The following is a 19,690-nucleotide window of genomic DNA, read 5'->3' on the forward strand; positions in this document are numbered from 1 at the left end:
AGTTCCTCCTGCTTCATGTACACAATCTACGGGTTCAGAAAACACGAGAGAAATCATTTGCAGGCAAAAGTTCTTGTGCTCTGTATGTTTATGACTAATGCCTCTGGTGTTGGTTCATACATGTTTGTATCCATGCTATAATACATAACATTATATTACTGCTGCGGAAAGTGTTCACTCTGAAGTAGACCTCTTATCCCCTGAGGTAAAACAATATTAGTCCTGCATTCTCCAAACATGATGGAAACCGCACCGTCCGAGACCCCAGTCAATTCCAATCCATAACTACAGCATTTCAATATGAAGTCATACTCCACATACACCATCCCAAAAGCATCGACTCAAACAATTAAAGAGTGTAATTCTGTTTGCTTGCTAAATTGTACCGCATTGATTTTTTTTGGTTTTCTATTTAATGGGTAATTGAATCTGATAAGGCTTACTGAGAAGCTAGTGAGACCCAGAAGTGCCGCAGTCAAGCGCATGGGCTCTGAAAGCAGCCCTCCACACAAAAACAACATGCGCTGAGATGCTGGCATCTGGCCATAATTAAATGAATGGTGGATTGGTCAAGCCAGTTAGGGCGGTCCGTCACGATGCTGCTGATTACATGGCATTGGGAACAGTGTCAGAGCAAGGTCAGAAAGTGCTCCGCTGCCTGGGTCTTGCTGCAACATCCCAGTACACCTGCTAGCTTATAAATATTTACTGATCCTGACTGATGGCAGCTGATTTGAAACACACTTTGATCCCAGCCTTGTGGTGTGTTAGAGATTAAACATCTGATGAGACTTCAACATCTGATGATTGCTTTAAAACAGCTGTAGATCTATGGATTTGTGGTTTTGTTTTCAAGAGATTGGCTATTTAAGTTACTGTGCAGTAGGCTACTTTGCAAACATGGGCACCCAAGATTTAAAATTATTTCTTCTCAAGTTTGGTTCTTGTATGTACACACACACACACACACAAATAACAATAAACATAAAAACCATACAGTAAAAGGATTTAATTTTGTAACTTATTTATTAATCTGTAAAACTAGGTATTGGATGATAACCTCTAATACTGGACTGCCAATAGGAGAGAGTTAAACCAACACGTTCTCTCTCTCTCACACACACACACACACACCAGTAAACTTTTTTTGCTTGCTTTTTGAGCAAATAACTTTTATTGCTCAGATAAATAAATCTCATTTTCTCAGGTGTCTAAAACTTTTACAGTATACTTCAGCCAACTTTCAGTGGAGGTCCAAGTAATTTCAGCATTTCTTTTCATCCATTCCTCATGAATCTTTCTCACAATGTACATGTTCTGTGAACTGAGAAGTGCTTTCACAGTTATCAGTGTTCATCACAAAAAATATAAAACTGTCAGAAGGGGAATATTTTACTGTGATGTAAATGTGATTGGTTTTTGTGGCAAGATACTTCATCTTTTACAGTTTTGCTCTAGTATTAATGAAATTTAAGGAAATAAGTTGCCAGTGCCAGCTCCAGGTCATGTATCAGTACATAGTTACACAATCAATTTGATGGTCATTACGTAATTATATCACATGTGGATCAAACTACTAAATAAATAATGAAATAAATATCACTAACTTGTGCCATTTAGATGTTAGTGTTGAGGTGACCCATCGTACTTTTCCCCAGATAACGAGTAAAAAGGGAATGCAGTGAGTGAGAAAAGACGACAAAGCAGAGCAGGGCTCAAATCCCTGAGCTGAACGCTGGCTTTGAGGCAGATACCACAGAGGGGAGAGGAGAGAGGAAAAAAAGCGCCCGTGAGCTTCTAGAGAGTTCTACACACTGCAGAAAAGCAGGATCGCTCCAGTAGCATTCAGGCACTGCTCCTCAGCCGCCGCAGCGCCACTAGATTCACTACCAACTCTGCCATTCTAGTTTTGAAGGGCCGAGCTGGCAGATCCATTTTTTTTTGGGGGGGGGGGGGGGGGGGCATATTGTATGGGGCATGTTGTCGCTGTGGGGAAGGTACTGAGGGGGAAAGTGTCAGTCCTGGGGAGAAATCTATCAGCGGCTCGTGCTCGGAATGAGAACGAAGGCGCCTTAATCATTTTCCACAGGAAACGCTGGTTGCTAGGTTACAGGTCAGTCCTGAGAAATCACTAATGCAAAAGCCCTGATGGTGCAGCGTATGTAATATTAAATCAGTTGCCGGGTAATTCCCACAGCCCTGTAGTATTTCTCCACCTTCACCCACAGAAAGTTGCCGCTCGAGTTATTAACTGTTTATTGGAGAATCATTTCGGACACGAAACAGCCCCAGTGTAATCCCCAGTATTATTTATGCATGAGAATGTTGTGTTTGTTACTGTAATATTTGGAGATTTAGAGTGGGTTATTTGTCAAATCAAAGCACATTTAGTGGAGTTTATTAATATTATTATATTATTATTGTTATTGTTGATCTGAGCAGCTTGGTGAGCGCACCGTGTTTATCCAGTAAACAAGGAACGTCCCTGGACGTTCAAAATAGGTCTAAAAGTAGTCTGTCCGTCAAGGACATATTTTAAACGTCAATGGACGTCCAAACTCCATCTCAATAAGTCAGTTAAATGGTGACCAATCGATAACGTCAGTGGACGTCCAGAATGCGATTTATACAAGTAATTTATTTCGGGACCAATTAATAACGTCAACGGACGTCCAAAATACGTTTAATAGTCGTCTTTTCAATGTCGGTGTTTGGACGTCTTTTCAACTTTCATTTTCAGCCTTAAGAGAACGTTGATTAGACGGCAGTCATTACGTTATTTCAACGTTGAATCAACGGATAAATGTTCACTGGGTATCTTTGTACACTAGGTAAGAACCCAGTGTATATGGTGTCTGAGATGCATTTATGCTAAGTACTACAAGACAATGTACATTTTGAATTGAAAACGCTGCTCTGCATGCTTTTTGATGTCTCTTTTTGGCCGAAGAGACCTTGTTTGAACAGAACCACAGAAGAAACTCTGACAAGTGTTCAGAATTCTTTACATCAACTCAGCGAGGATTAAAATTTCAAATGCAAAGTGGTTGTATCTGGGCCGAACAAGACATTGCTTTTTCCGAAGGTAGAGTTGCCGAGAGCTTTTCATTACATTCACAGGGAAACTGTGTCTTAGTCAGCAGCTGCCTGCGCAGAGGGGGGAAGCTCTGGAGATGGCCTTTACTCCCTGTTTCACAGGAGCCTCTTAAAGCAGCCTCGCTTTCATTTAAGCCTCATATTTTCATCTACATGCTGATGGGAAGTGGTGGCAACGAGTGGGTGGGGAGGCTTGAAATGTAAGCTAGCGTCCACCTCCCTGAGAAGCAATGCAAATGCCAGTGCCTTTGTTTGTCATGAGAATTGCATTTGCCCCCCCCACACACACATCCGGTTCAATGAATTTAAATAAGGTTTGGTGATTGTGTGTGTGTGTGTGTTTAAAGCATGCACAAGGGCCAGGTATTAATTCACAAAAAAAAAAAAAAAAAAAAAAAAGAGCTGGCAACCCTCTTCCTCTTCACATACAAATGCATTTGCATTGGAGAACCATGAAAAATTATTCGATTTGAAAACAAGCCCCTGTGATAAGAATAAAATAAAGTTTGAAAGGGTTCAGGCTTCTCCAGTGGAGCAGGTCCATCACATCCGCCTCATAAAAAACATTTAGTTGAGAGACAGGAAGCAGGGCTTTGGAATGGACTGAACTCTGTAGCATCCGCTTAGTTTTTAAGCCTTGTTTCTTTAACCTCCCAAAACTATTAGTGCACAATGACAGAAGACATCTGGAATAATATTGGCAATAGTTCTCAGAACCTGGCTCATAACCTGATACAAATTTTGTTGCAGGATTTTGTAACCCAGAGGAAACCCCCATCTCATGAAACGTATTGCCTCCTCAATTTGAGAGCTCTGCTGTAATGGCCAAATTGGCTCTGATTCGTGTCCTGAGGTCAACATTCACAGTCTTGCTACTTGTCTCAGTGATGGTTTGGCAAAAATGTCAACATCATTTAGCCTTCACCTCATATACAAACAATATCGACTCTAGTATTGGGACAGACCACCTACAGCAAACCATTGAATATTTATTTAAGATTTATTCAGTCCCATTGCCACAACTGTTTAAAATCAGTCCTCTTCATGCAGTCTGGCCTTACAAACTTTTTTTTTTTAAATAATGGGTCATTCCAAGGGGCTTACTGAATTTAAACATGGTACTATGGTATGATGCCACTACTGCAACAAGTCAGCTTGTGAATATGTTCCCTTCTAGATATTCCACAATTAACCGTGAATGCATATTACTGAAATGTGGAAGCATTTAACAACCACAGCAAATCAGCCACAAAATGGCAGACAGTGTAAAATTATAGTGGTGTTAGAGTGCTGAGGTGCACATTGCAAATAAGTCGTCAAATCTCTGCAGCTGTAACAGCAGATTAGGAACCCTACAAAGGAGGAACCAACTCCATGTTAATGCATGTGCATTTAGAATGGGACGGCTCAGAATCTCCTGTATGTAGACAGATTTTCCATTGCACTTACAAAGTTTGAATGGCCTCTTGAGAAGAACCATACCATACCCTAGAAGGATATGGTCAGGGCTTTGAAACTTTTCTGGAGTGACAGAGGACCATCTAATACCATGAAATGGGCTGGTATTTGTGATCCAGAACTAATCATCCAACATCAGTGCCTGACCTCACTAATGTTCATATGGCTGAATGCCACAAACTCCTTAAAAGCATTGTTACATCATATTCCAAAACAAGACTAACTTCTCAGAACACCCAGGCTGACCTGTGCCCACAGTCCACATCACCTACAGGGAGACTGTGGGCACCAGCTTGGTGCATAAGGACAAAGCTTGATCTGAGGAGTTCTGCTGCCTTCCATCATGTGGACACCTGGGGAAGTGTGTGAAAACATTGATGCTCTGGACAATGTTCTTTTAAAAAAAGTTCTTCATTCATGTGAATATCAGTTTAACATTTGATGCCTACCTCAACAGTATATTATCAATATGGTCTCAATGTCCTTCTGAACTAGGGGTCAATCTACCAACCAACCCTTCTGTTTGAGTTTAGATTTGTAGTTCAACTACAAGGCTAGTGAACGCTCAGACACCAGGCATGTAACTTGCTAAAATTGTGAAGTGGATATCACACACCCTTTCCAACATCCACAGTAAAGGGTTTTCCCACATAACTTATTTGTTGCAGTAACACCCTCTACTTTTCTGGGAAGACTTCACACCAGATATTGGAACATTTAATAGCACTAGTGGGCTGATGTTGGATGAATGGTCATTGGGTTGGATCCCAAAGGTCACCCCAACCCATCCCCAACAGAGAACACTGTTCCACATCTCCATAGTCCAGTGCTGAGGGCTCCAGACCAGACTAACCAACATGACACTGAGCATGGTTAAAAGATGTGTGCAGCTCTTTGAGTGGGCAATTTTGTCTTTGCTTTTCTAGGGAAGTCTCACACCCCTCTGTCCCCAAAGGTGCATTTTAAAGCACCCGAACCATGCAAAAACTACCACCTACCAGGTGACAAATAAAATCTGAAGGGCACTTCATGAGAGAGACACACACACACACACAGATTTGTTCCAAGTGAGTACCACGTTTAGAAAAATAAGGATGGTTTATTTGAAGCTACTACAACAAGCATAATATATTCATTTGTCTTGTGAGTCACTCACTGGAGCACAGTCTACAGCCAGATATTGAGATTGGTCATGGTTTGGTCAACAACATTCATCCAGTTCTCATCCTACAAACATGACACGTACATTATTGTGTTGGTATTAAAAACGGTCTGGTACTGGGTTAGTGGGTCGTCTATAATTCTGGAATCTCTAAAATAAAGCTACAGTAATACAAATGCCAACCAGAACAGACTTGTCCATTGACTGCGGCTAAAAGAGCTTATTTACAATTTTCTATGCAAAAGGAACTCGTTAATGAAGGAACAAACTGATGCGTGCTAGACATCACTAACTAAACTAATGGAAGAGAAAAAATAAATAAATAAAAACAAAACAAAAACAAAAAAACTCATTGATTGTGCTTTTTAACCCACAAAACCACTTCGTTGTTGAAATGGAATATTTTTCGTAGAGGCACCAATAAGTGCTAACATCAGTTTAATTTAAGAACTTCTAAAGCTATGACTAGGACTGGAAGTACAAACAGTATCTATTTATATATTTATAAAGTTATACAATTCCATTCCACGTCCACTTCCCTTCACAGCTGCTGTCTCTGTTGCCTTGCTCTCAGTCCTCTCCGTGTCAGTGTCCATGCAAAGCCCTTATGAACTCCAGAACTGGATGGACACATTTTCCCTGGCCGAACCAACCACAGTAAGCCTCTTGTCCGTTCTCTTAAATCTGATCTACAAATGCAGGGAAAGAACAGATAATAGTGGAGTACATTACTGTGGCAAAGTCTGAGCACCCCTGCTCGAATGATGTAAACAAAGGTTTAATGTAACGATGAGAACACTGTTTAACACACAGTTACTGATTATTTGGCAATACTTTACTGGACGTCACTGTTCATCAGCCTTCATTACAACTTACATAAACAGTTACAGAGATTTATTCTTGTAAGCGCCAGTTGTCTTACAATTTAATGCACAGGTTTCCTCTTGAAAGTTTAATTGACACTGATCGGAAATAGGGCTGAAGGATTTCAGAAGCATAAGTGTGGTTGCAATTTAAAAATGCAGCTCTCTCTAAATTAATGGTTTTTGTTCTTGTATCCAAGAAAAACTAGAAGATCTGGCTGAGCTTCTGAATGCTGGATGTAGAGCGCCAGACTGTCATTTAGTTGTGGTTACAAAGGACGGAGTCTCATTGCCTCTGATTGGTCTAATTCTCATGTAGTACACTACATAGTCGTTGTCCAATTAAAAACCATGTATCTCCCAAAGTCGCAACTTCACAAGAGATGGGGAGCATCTCAGCATCCACTGCGATGGTCAGTGGAGCATTTCTATAGGTTTGTCTATTGGACAACTACTGTGTTCAAATTTAGGAAACTAAAAATCCACAATAAATAAAATAAAATAAAATGGAGATAAAGTTTAATTTGACAGTGACTATATTAATCTAAATTGAAGCCTACATTAAAAATTAATGACCAACAATGCCAATAGGTTTTAAAAAATAACACATATCTCCCTCAACAAAAATACAAGTACTACATTTTATTTGAGTGTACGCTTGACAAACTGGCCAGAGGAAACTTATACTAATTTCAGTGTTTTGTTTTTTCTGGTGTATACTTTTTAACTCTTTGTAGTACGTTTTTGAGTGAGCTTCAGCATCAGACATAAGCTTTAGAGAAAGTAAACACTAAAGCACAGTTCGTGGCTCAGACAAGAATTATTAAGGGGTAGTGTAATGGTGGTAGTTTATCAACTTTCAGATTTAAGGCCAGTCATGTTATAACCCCGATGCTTACTAGGTTAGCCACCACTGGTCTGAAAGACAGGATTCAGTTACTAGGCTAATGGAAAGATAGCACTAAAATAAATTATTATAGTACATTTTAGAGCTATTCTTCCTCACTGCTCTACCACTGCACTATGAGAGCTACAGGGGAAGTGCCTGATAACAGGTGAGAAAAACAAGCATTTTAACCCTACCCGTTTTTGGCTAAGGCAGGAAAAAGAACAAAAACAGTAAAGGTCAACTGAAAGAAAAAAAAAACTTAAAGAAAAAACTCTTAGCCAAAACGGCTCAAAGAGAAACCAGAAAGAGGAAGGCAAGCTCCTTTCCTTAGATCAGAACTTAATTTTTTTAGATGCTTGGGTGAATTATGAAAGCCTTCCTTCTTTGAGGAAAAGAGAGAAAGAACCCCAGGAGAAAACTCGAGAGGCTCGAAAAGAAAGATAACAAGCAAGAGTGCAAAACTCTCAGCCCTTTTTACCGAAATTACCGCCCATACTCTTCGACCCAAACTTGCGACAAAGACACAGAAAAGTCTCGTTCCGTCTGAGCTCTTCTAAAACCCTCTGCACAGCTGCAGCGCGCTGGACTTGATTGGCCCTGGGCGGTGCACGCCATCTCCCTCTGCTGGCTGGAGGTTCCCCAGCCGTGTACCCAAACCTTACAGGTGGGAGATGAAACGTGCCCTGTCTGTGTGCGTGTGTTTGTTAGAAGGATTCAGAGTTAGCTGTCATATCTAATACATATTTCAGCATCAATAAAATGTAATCTACATTCTGAACGCAGTAGTGACGTTGTGTTTACACTGTTAAATAAAAAAAAGTCACTAGGCTCAGTAAAAAAAAAAAAAAAAGTAAATTGTGGCCAAATTTGGTAAAATGATTAGCATAAAAAATGTAACTTGATAACATTCATTTATTATCTGTAAGCGCTTATCCAGTTCAGGGTCGCGGGGGGTCCAGAGCCTACCTGGAATCACTGGGCGCAAGGCGGGAATACACCCTGGAGGGGCGCCAGTCCTTCACAGGGCGACACACACTCACAGACACTTTTGAGTCGCCAATCCACCTACCAACGTGTGTTTTTGGACTGTGGGAGGAAACCGGAGCACCCGGAGGAAACCCACGCAGACACGGGGAGAACACACCAACTCCTCACAGACAGTCACCCGGAACGGGAATCGAACCCACAACCTCCAGGTCCCTGGAGCTGTGTGACTGCGACACTACCTGCTGCGCCACTGTGCCGCCCAACTTGATAACATGTGCTAAAAATAAATTAATTACACACACGCACACACATATATGTATATATATTATGATTTTGCTATAAAATTTTGAATGTTTCAGCCCTAGCTGAGGCAAGTCTTAGAAATTTCTGTAGTATTTTGACAGTGGGTGTTTGTAGGTATCATGTAGCCTTATGAACAATGACCTTCAGCAAAATGTTACAGATTATTTGCTCAGTTTGTCATACTAAAAAATTAAAACATATAGGTTATGAAACACTGTGTATATAATTTTATTGTTTTCCAGTCTCTCAAAAAGTACTGCTGCAGAAAAATGCAATTTTCCTTTGAGCAGGGGTGTTCGGACTTGTGCATGTGGCTGTACGTTGTGGCTGGTGCCGGGTTCAGTCAGTGTGGAGACTGGACGAGGACTGGTGGGCAGACTGGCTCTGTGGTGTTGAGGTGGGAGTTAAACAGTTACTTCGGTCTTGCTGCCTGTGCGGTAGTGGTGGTGGTGCTGCTGGGGGGCCGGGGGGACGTAGTGCATCTGCTCCACGGTCTGAGTGCGGCGCGAGGCGAAGGCTTGCCTCTTGGAGGCCGTCTGGTTGGTGCTTGAGGTGTTGTGCACCACTGCGGCAGCGGCGGCGGCGGTGGTGTTGCTGCTGTTGGAGGCACTGGGATGTGAGTGCATTTTGGTCATCTTGTAGCGGTCCATGACCGGCGTGGTGGGCACGAACACGTCCGTGTGGGATATGGCTCTGGACATGGACCGGTCGCCGTGGAAGCTGGAGCGCTTGACTGACATCATTTTGTCAGGGGAGAGTAGAGGGTCCTGGGACCGCAGACGGTCCTGCGAGTAGAGACGCTCCTGTGAGTAGAGGCGCTCCTAGAAAGCAGAGGAGTACAGGTTTAGAATAAAGGATATTGTACAGGTACAATACTGTTCATCAAGGTACAGTTGTAAAGGTACGCTCTTAGAAAAACTGTCACTGGGGTGTCATCATCGATGGGATATGTTCAGTACCTCCAGTTACAATTAATCATTGTACTGTAAAAAAAAACTTTTTTTGTCATTGAAAACAAAGAACAAGTTATAGTGTTATGGTATCTGTTAAGCCTACACCTACATTCATTCATTGTCTATAACCGCTTATCCAATTCGGGGTTGCGGTGGGGCCAGAGCCTACCTGGAATCACTGGGCACATGGCAGGAACAAACCCTGGAGGGGGTGCCAGTCCTTCACAGGGTGACACACACTCACACATTTGGGCCACCAATACACCTACCAATGTGTGTTTTTCGACCATGGGAGGAAACCAGAGCACCTGGAGGAAACCCACACAGACACAGGGAGAACTCCACACAGACAGTCACCTGGAGCGGGACTCGAATCCACAACCTCGAGGTACCTGGAGCTGTGTGACTGTGACACTACCTGCTGCGCCACCGTGCCGCCCTACACTTATATGTGAATTCAGAAATAAAAATTATTTATTTAATTTAGCCTGATTTGAAATAGACAAGTTCTCATATTTTGTTTCTTAACTAACTTGTGAAGCAGCATTGGTCTGTCACACGAAGGGTGGCGCTGTAGCAAATTGATCAGTTATTTTACTCCTGTTTCCTCTGTTGGAGACAATATCAACCATGATCCTCATGCTGAGCTGTTTTAGCATTCTTCCAAAAGGTAGGATGGCACAGATTGTTTAACTCTTAACATAAATATAAAGCATGCTTCACGGACTGAGGTGGTGGCATGGTTTTATTCAAAGTTTCAGTAGTATACGATGCTCTTTATGACATTTTGTTATGCTTAGAGTGTGCAGTAGGAATCAAAAATTATATTTATGTTTTGTATACAGAAAAAAAGCCTGTTTTGTGTGTTAAGCTCATACAGTAGAACACAGGGACCCCTGAAGACTACTGGGTATTCCACACACTGGAAGAGAATGAAATGTAACTTTAAAATACAAATGTGAACGTGAAAAACGCTTGTGTACAAATTGATGGAATATGTATGTTGTGTGCAACTTTGATTTAAAAATATACTTTCTTGCAATTCCATGGGATTAATCCAGCAATCTTTCAGCCTCAAGGCTGCTTCTCTATCCTTGAATATTTGTGATGAGGCAAGGTATACCTGTACAGTAATTTATTTCTGTGTTCTCTCACAAGTTTCAAAGCTCTCTAGAGCCACTGACAATTTAACAATCATGTTACAGGGATCAGGAAATGTAGTTTTAGTCTTCCCAAGAACACATACAGTATGTATATGTATGTATTAAGGTAGAGCTGCCTGGGTGGGATTTCAAACCCCTGCCCATTACATGAAGTGTAGAGGGATATTATCCACTACACTATAAAAACACAAGACTTTCATGGTTCACTGGTGTACATTAAATAAGTCCACTACGATGCCAAGAGGTATAGTTATACTTTTCCAAACCCAATATTTTAAACTAGAAAAAATACAATGTAAAGCCAGGAATAAAGTAATGGTCTATGAAGTGAAGAGTGGAAATGAAATGAAGTCCTACCTTCACCTGGAGGGCAGAAGGATGTATATGAAATCATAAATGTCTATAACATTCATGTACAGACTGTTTTACAATGAGGTATGGAGCAAATAAAAGAATGTTAACCCTTCCCTCTCTAGATTTTTATTCAGCAACATACATTTTTTGTGAGCCGTTCAAAATGTAGTTGCTTTATCAGAAAGTCTGTATGACTGTGAAAGGAGAGGGAACCTGGGTCAGCTTGTGGTCAGCTTCTGTTCTAAGATAGAAGGCTACACCCAAGGCCAGAAATAGACTAAGGAATGGATGTGTAATGGGGTTGTGGTATGAAAACAATTACAGACTGGAGTTCATTAGTTGCTCTATATGAATTATTTGCCCTTTCTCCCCCTGTTCTTCAATGGTCAGGACCACCACAGAGCAGGTATGATTTAGTAGATAGATCATTCTCAGCGCAGCACTGGCACTGCCATGGCAGTGGTGTTAGTGTGTGTTGCACTGTTACTAGTATTCAGAGAATAATACAAATATCACTTGTATAAATACATTATACAAATGTATAAATACCACTAAAAATATCCAGTCAACAGCGTCCGGGGTCAACTGATGAAGGACTAGAGGACGATCCACACAAACTGTGCAGCAACAGAAGTGCTACTCTCTCTGATTTTACATCTACAAGGTGGACCAACAAGGTCGGTGTGTCTAACAGCGTAGACAGTGAGTGGACACAGTGTTTAAAAACTCCAGCAGCACTGCTGTGCCTGATCCAACCATACCAGCATGACACACACTAACACAATACCACCACACCAGTGTCAGTAATGCGCTGAGAATGACCCACCACCCAAATCATACCTGTCCTCTGGTGGTCCTAAGTAGACTTTAATTTTTAATTATGAAACTACAAAGTGCTCCTGTGTGGCCAGTGGAACAGAGAATGGACAGTGAGTGTATAAACAACAAGGTGGTCATAATGTCATGGTGGTTATGGTTGATTGGTGTACATTTCATAAATCAATTTCTCATTAGGATATCAAAAAAAGCAAAAGTACCAAACCTATTTATAAATGGCTGCCCTCATGTGGAGAGCCTTCTCAATGTAGCACAAACTGGTTATGTTTAGAGAAGTTAATTCTTCAGCTAATGTGTGCTGTATTGAATTGGAAAAGTTAAAATCTTTTTTTTTATTATCATTTATTTTGAGTTTTGAGTTAAACATGACTTAGTACAGATATTTGAGTAAGAAAACCTCTTCACCTGGGAGTGCTGCAGTCTTTCCTGGGACATCAGTCGCTCCTGGGAGTGGATGCGATCCTGTGAGTAGTGGCGGTCCTGTGCGTGTAGGCGGTCCTGTGAGATGAGGCGCTCGTGGGAACGTAGCCGCTCGGCCGAGAGCAGCTGTTCGTCTGACAGGATACGTCCCCCGTACTGGGACATTCCATAGGGAGACATGGGATAGTCCTGTGCATAGCCGCGCTCGGGGGACAACACTCTGTCCTGGGACATCGCTCTCTGGACACGGCGCGGACGCTGGCGTGATGCCTGCTGCTGCTGCTGGACCTGCTGACTGCTCTGAGACTCCTGGTTCATCTGATTCATCTTTATCATGTGGAGGGGGAGGGTGCCTCGTGCCGCCAGGTCGGGAAGGTGCCTTTTACGGGTGTAGTAGTCATCCACATCCTTGTCCGCTGTGGACGAGTAAGGTCACGTTACTGTTAATGTTTTTAAAGATTTTGAAGGTTAAGTATGCAAATGAGTTTTAAAGAATGTTTGTGTAATCTACACAGAACAATCACTGGATTAGGAACACCTGCATTGTATCTACACTCACTGTCCATTTAGTCCACCTGTTTCTCTGCATACTTTCTTATCCCCATTTCGCCCTGCTATTCAATGGTCAGGACAGGTGGGCCCCACAGGACCACATCAGAACAGGTATGATTTGGGTGGTGGATCATTCGCAGTGACACTGACGTGGCAGTAATGTATTAATGTGTGTTGCACTTGTATGAGTGGATCAGACCCAGCAGTAGTTTTAAAAAAGTATGCAGAGAAACAGGTAGACTGTCCGTAATGGTAGAACTACAGAGGGCTCCTGTATGGTCAGTGGAGCTGATAAAATGGGCAAGGATTGTAGATACAAGGTGAATACTGTTCCTAATCCAGTGTTAGTTCAGTGTATCTCAAAATGAATACAGAAAACCCAGACGGAGACACTCACCCCAGTAATATTAAACACAGCATATGGAGGTATTTCTGAACAGGTTTTATTACATCACTGTGAGGTGGATTGGATCACAGCTACTATTCCCCAGGGAGCACTGGAAGGTCATTCACTCAGGAATTATTCCTGTCAGACTTGTAAATTACAGTACCTCCCTCCCTAGGTAAAACTAATCTAGCTTCAACAGGACGCAAGCCATCAAGATACTGTGATCATGCTGGACATTTTGAGTGGAGAGTTGGCAGTCTCCTGGGGCAGACAGATCTTTTAACATAAATGTGGGTGGCAATAAGAGTGGGAACAAACTGAGACTGAAATTCCAAAACCAATCCAACAACCAATTATCAAGCAAAGCCACCAGTCATCACCTAACTCTGCTGCACACCGCCTACTCTCTTCAAAACTGTGCTCTGTCCAAATTGTCTCCTGGTTTATTCATTCATTCATCATTCATTCATTCATTCATTCATTCATTCACACATCTCATGAAGCTCTTTCATTATGAGGAGGGTTGCAGTGGGTCGGAAGCATTAGGCACAAGGCAGGAGCACACCCTGGATGTGATTCCAGCCCACAGCCAGGCATATTCTTACTTTATTATTGTATTTACAGCGGAAGCTGCTGTTGATATAAATGTGAATGTGTTCGTACAAATATTGGGCTGGATTTATGCAGCTTTCTCTCATGTTATGCAGATGTGATGCACACACATTGATTAAACTGTGAGGGCATACATTGAAATAATGATTACTGTAGTTAATTAACACTACACCTACTCAAACAAAATAAATCATTTCAGTCTTTTGTTATTATAGCCACTGAAATGTCCTCACATTTGTGAGATATCTTGTCCTCACAAATATATAAAAACACCCACCCATCTTAGAAAGAAACACAAACACACACACAGTCACACAGTCAGATTAGTTTCACTTCTACAAAGATTTGTCCCAATTTGGAGCTGGCAGTTTTTTCTTCTGCTATTGCCCTAAACCTGTAGCTGGGGAAGCTACATGTGACCGGCTAAGGAAGCTAACATGCTAACTGGAATTTGGCAAGGCTTTCACCGTAAAAATGGAAATCGTTTGGAGCGTATGTTCCTCACAATCCAGTCAACTCCATATGGATAACATTATCACTCACCCACAGTTAATTCCCACCTGAAATCAATGAGGAAAAATGCATCTGAATTTCCAATTAAATTTGACATATATTACTGGACAGCAGGTAAAAGTTAGCAACAGCTGTTCAGTGGCTACACTGTTGCCACTGTTATAGCCTGTTACATATGCAGACACCTCCATTGGCAAGCAAGAATTTCTGCTTGAGTAATTGATCATATTTTGGCTGTTTGAAATGCAGGCAGAAAGGGTTTTAGAAACAAAAAGCCAGTGGGCATGGCCTTGTTAGTGGAGGACTTTGCTACAATTCAACATCAATATTTAAATCATAAACAAGATCTTGTCTGGCCCAGTGAAGCTGGACAACCGAACTCTGATTAGTTGAGTTGTCCAGTAGGCTTCATTGCTGCTTGCTTCTCTTCAATGATAGAGGGTTCATTCCAAAGATTGTTTTCTGTGGGAGCCTAAAAATACCTGGCAAAAGAAAGGCTCCATTATGGCCACAAACACACACACAAAAGAACACTAAGTGACAACTGTATCTGTAACTGAATGATTAGAGATGGAAATAATTAAATTATGGTCTCTTCAAAATGGAAAGAATGTGGTCTAGACAAGCTGATGACCTTGAGATTTCTGTTACACTTGACAGACACACACACAGATCCTGTGCGAACTTAAGTGCACCACTTTGGGGAGGTATAAAACTGTACTGAACAAAATTAAAACCTCAAATCAAATAAATGGGACCAAAACAACATTATACAGCAGACCAAGCTGCAGATTCAAGGTGAAGGACTGACTATATTCAGGATTCTGCAGTAATCTTTGATACACAGCCTCTTATAAATGGATTACATCAAGCTTGTTATAAAAGAAAATAATTATCACAATTCCAGATATGCACCCACTGGACTGAAGTTTGCTCATCCAGCATGTAAAAGGTCTGGACTTTATTTGCTGAACAGCTTAAACTCTTTTAGGAATGTCTTATACTTGATGCTAGAAAACTGCTGTGAGGACCTGATGGTAGTCTGCTATGAGAACGTTACAGAGAGATCCTAAGTAGAAGCCTTAGAATGTGTAAAGCTCTGTAACTCTAGAACATACATCTACACTGGTGCATTTATAACCCTTTATAACCCTTGAAATAACACTTGACAATGGACATGCTGACCTCAAGCTCATGCAGATGCTCTAGAGGATTTCATGGTTTTCTTTAGAGATTATGCAAGCAGTATGTTTACAACCCAATGACTGTGTCCACAATGGCTGCAACTTAAAGCAGCTGAATACAATCCATTTTAGGTGCACAGTGAATACACAGCAATTTCTCCAGTGTTTAATCAACACTATTAGTGTTAACTTAACATATTAGTGTTGATTTAACACTGGTGAATTTACTGTGTATATTAATTATATAATAATAATAATAATAATAATAATAATAATAATATATTTATTCATTTATGTATTAAATAAGAGCAGAGTGGTTTTGACAGTGACATAGATAATGGGTATTTTGTCCACCTGGCCAAACCCGACAAGATCTATCTGTGAGAATGCCATTGAAGTTACAAACACAGACATAAGCCAAGCCTTTCAGCTATTCACTACTACAACAAATAATACTCTTTGAATGCATAACTGAAATGGTTGGTGATGCCCGAGAATGTTTTTGTAGGAGGTTCCTGTGCCAGGAGTTATTGAATGCTTGTGATTGGAGTTTTTTTTTTTTTTTTTCCTGGTCATGGCTTTGGGTGATGATGGGAGAATTGCTGATGAGAAGCAAAGTGGGCGATATATACAGCTAGGCTTCTGGAACAATTTTTGTCCAATTTTTCTTCTGAAATGGAGAGTATTACTTGGCATTTTATCTCAGTTTGCTGCCATTAATCTTCAGAGTAGACCTAGCTTTTGGAACATTGCTGTGAGGATTTGATTGCATTTTGCCCTGTAAACCTGTGGGTCAGTTGAGGTTAGGTGTTGATGATGGATAATTGTTTCTGGATCAAGGCAACTCCAGCTTAATCCAAATGTACTCAAAGGTGATCCATTAAGTCACAGAACACAGTTGAATTGTTGCTCCAGGGTTCATTTTGGCAGGATGATATTGATTTAGTTTTAATCTTTGTCATTTGACTGAAAAGCGTATTAGTTTTAGTCTCATTTTACTAATTTAATCATTGTTAGTTTTAGTCGACAAAATATACAAATGGGTCTAGTTTTATTCGATTCAATTAAAAACGCCAAATTTTATTCATGTATTTTAACATGTTTTACTATTTTAGAGGCATTATTTATTATTAACTTTCATTTTTGGTTACATTTAAAAATATTAATTAATTAATTAATTCATTCATTCATTCATTGTCTGTAACTGCTTATTCAGTGCAGGGTCATGGTACATTTAAAAACAATATTATTAAAATTATGTAAGGAATAGGATCACTTTATTTCTTCAAATACATTTTGTATTTATGTAACATTAACATTTTAAGTTCAAAATGTGCTGAAAACTGAGAGTGAGTCAACTCCAAGAATTTTAAGTCTAAGGGGTGGTGTCCCAGACAGGGACTAAACACACCAGTTTGAATTGTGATTTTCCATTGAAAGGGGAATATAGTCCAGAACTAAACTTAATCCCAGGCTTGGAAATCAACCATATCAATCACTGCCCAAAAGTTGATACAAAATGCTAAAAGAATTGATTCAGACAACAGCAAACAGATGGAGTCATTTTCTATTTTATTACCTTGCGATTTACTGTTTTCATATTAACTATGTTCCAGAGCCAAATGCTGGGAGACTTCTTGCTTCCATGACCTCAGGCAGAAATTCAGCTGCTATAGATTATAACATGATATGCTCTTCTATATAATCTGTGCAGGCTTGAAATTTTTTGTCAAAAATAGGTGCACCTTAAAGTAGCCAAATGTACTAATTATAAGGGCTAACTGCAAACTTTGGATCGAAAGTGCACAGAGAATGTCCATCAGATAAGGGCAATCAGTATTCCACAGCACACTTGAGTACAGAGGCTTTTTTTGGTGGCTCCCTTTGCAATTACACAAGTCTTAGATGTATTTACTCTTCACTCAGGGAATATTATGGCTTGAGATGCTATTACACGGCAGAAATCTACAATCAGCTGGATCAATAGAATACTGAGCCTAGGCCACAAATAAGTTATCTCTAGTGATACAAGCAAAATGAAATAGTGGTGGCTGTTAATCACCAGCCTTGGCACTGAATGCCAATAATCTTCACTTTAAAGAGGCTTTTTGAACTGCCGTTTTAACAAGGCTCGAGCTGTCTGACAAAGATAATAGGGCCTATGATATATATGTTCCTCCTCGCAGCACGATATGCATGTGCATATATAATAAAAGTACATCACTCTCTTCCACTGACAGCTTTAGTTAAAGACTTCTTCCAGCGTGCAACTCAGACCCCCAGAAGATGATTGGGACACAGTCATCAATTCACAGTGTATGACATATTGGTGGTTTATATATTACTGATATTTGTAATGAGATAACTGAAAGGTGATAACTACAAACTACCATTTTTCTTCCAGACAATATGTTATACCTGGGTGAATCAATGAATTAGGGTTAGGTTTAGGAGTCAAAATGTTACATTCACTTATTTTTTAAGTTGTTTGAACAAGAGTGTTTACTAAATAATGTAAACATTTATGTAATTAGCTGCAGTGCAGCATAAAATCAGAAACCACCATTGTGTTTATATAATGGATTGTACCTAGTTTGTAAAGCCTCCTGTTTTATGTATATTTGTTGATATACTATTTTCCTAGTCTAGAATACTCTGTTCAGCCTATAGTCATTCTTAGTTCTGCTCACACTTTGTCTTCGGTTTTTAATTTTTCCTGATAAACTTTTCAAATAAATGCACTTGTATCCCACCTCATCACCTGTGTACTGGTTACAGTATAAACTTGTGGTTAAAATGGATACTGACTACTATTTACATATTTTTAAATGTCAGAAACAAAGAGGAGGAGAAATAGAGAAACACAGAAGGCATGTATTTGACAGAATTTACACTAAACAAAGTATAATGCAAAATCAGTACAGCTCCAAAACTAATGAATGTGTCATTCAAAAAACACATTCCCAATCAGACAACCACCCAAACCAACCTTAGCTCTATGACAGATGTTTTACATGTGCTTCTAAAATGTTATATTTTGTACAAATACATAATGAATACTTTTACATAATCCCCTTACATAACAATCAAGACTCCAACTACCACCTAAACTGTCACCATCATATACACAGTACGTAAAGCTTTCATCTTTAACAGACAGAAGAAAAGCAAGGTCTGAAAAAGCTACACTGGACTTTTGCAGAGTATGGTATGTCATGGTTATAAGAAGTCAATAAGCCATCTGTATTCTGAACACACTTTTTGATTATGTTTATTATTTTTTAAAATGGGGTTTTAGCACATCTATATCAGTGTCAGTCAATTTTAGCGAATGACAAAATATTTGATTCCAAGAAATCAAATTACCCCCTTTCACTTTCAAAGTTAATAATGGAAATATATAATAATATAAACTTATATTTAAAATATATATATAAGTGTTTAGAGCTAGGGGTGTCCCCAAATGAGAGTTTACCAAGTCAAACCTGAGTTGTCAAGTCTTGTTATAAATAACCGATGTATAATAATTAGTTTTAATCATGGTGGCACGGCGGCACGGTGGCGCAGCAGCTAGTGTTGCAGTCACACAGCTCCAGAGACCTGGAGGTTGTGGGTTCAACCCCTCCAGGGTGTATTCCTTGCACCCAGTAATTCCGGGTGGGCTTCAGACCCATTGCGACACTGAAGTGGATAAGCGGTTACAGACAATGAATGAATGAATGAATGAATGAATGTTTTAATCACTGACAGACATTGATTCCAAAAAGTGGAACCAACCAATTAAACACGTTGTCTTGGCTCCATTTACACAGCAGGTAAAAGTGCCCAAATATGTGACACAGATGTAAAATCACACTGAATCTGACATTTTTGGTTTAGATTTAGGACATTTTCATATGTTGCACTGAAGTCTGATTACAGAATCTGAATCTGATCTGTATCCAACTCATCATAAT

At 40.2% G+C, this 19,690-nt stretch overlaps 1 protein-coding gene across 1 annotated transcript in view; it reads right to left on the reverse strand.

Annotated features, from left to right (window-relative positions):
• Positions 1 to 5,655: 5,655 nt before the first annotated feature.
• shisa6 (shisa family member 6) overlaps positions 5,656 to 19,690 on the reverse strand; it is a 98,226-nt gene continuing 84,191 nt past the window's right edge. The window contains exons 8-10 of the mRNA XM_066666588.1: positions 12,471 to 12,901; positions 7,947 to 9,579; positions 5,656 to 6,405 (exon numbers count right to left, since the gene is read on the reverse strand). Coding sequence (XP_066522685.1) covers positions 9,163 to 9,579; positions 12,471 to 12,901 — 848 coding nt within the window. The 3' untranslated portion in view covers positions 5,656 to 6,405; positions 7,947 to 9,162. The remainder of the gene's footprint in view (positions 6,406 to 7,946; positions 9,580 to 12,470; positions 12,902 to 19,690) is intronic.

This window comes from Hoplias malabaricus, chromosome 3 (assembly GCF_029633855.1).
Source record: "Hoplias malabaricus isolate fHopMal1 chromosome 3, fHopMal1.hap1, whole genome shotgun sequence".
Lineage (NCBI taxonomy): Eukaryota > Metazoa > Chordata > Actinopteri > Characiformes > Erythrinidae > Hoplias > Hoplias malabaricus.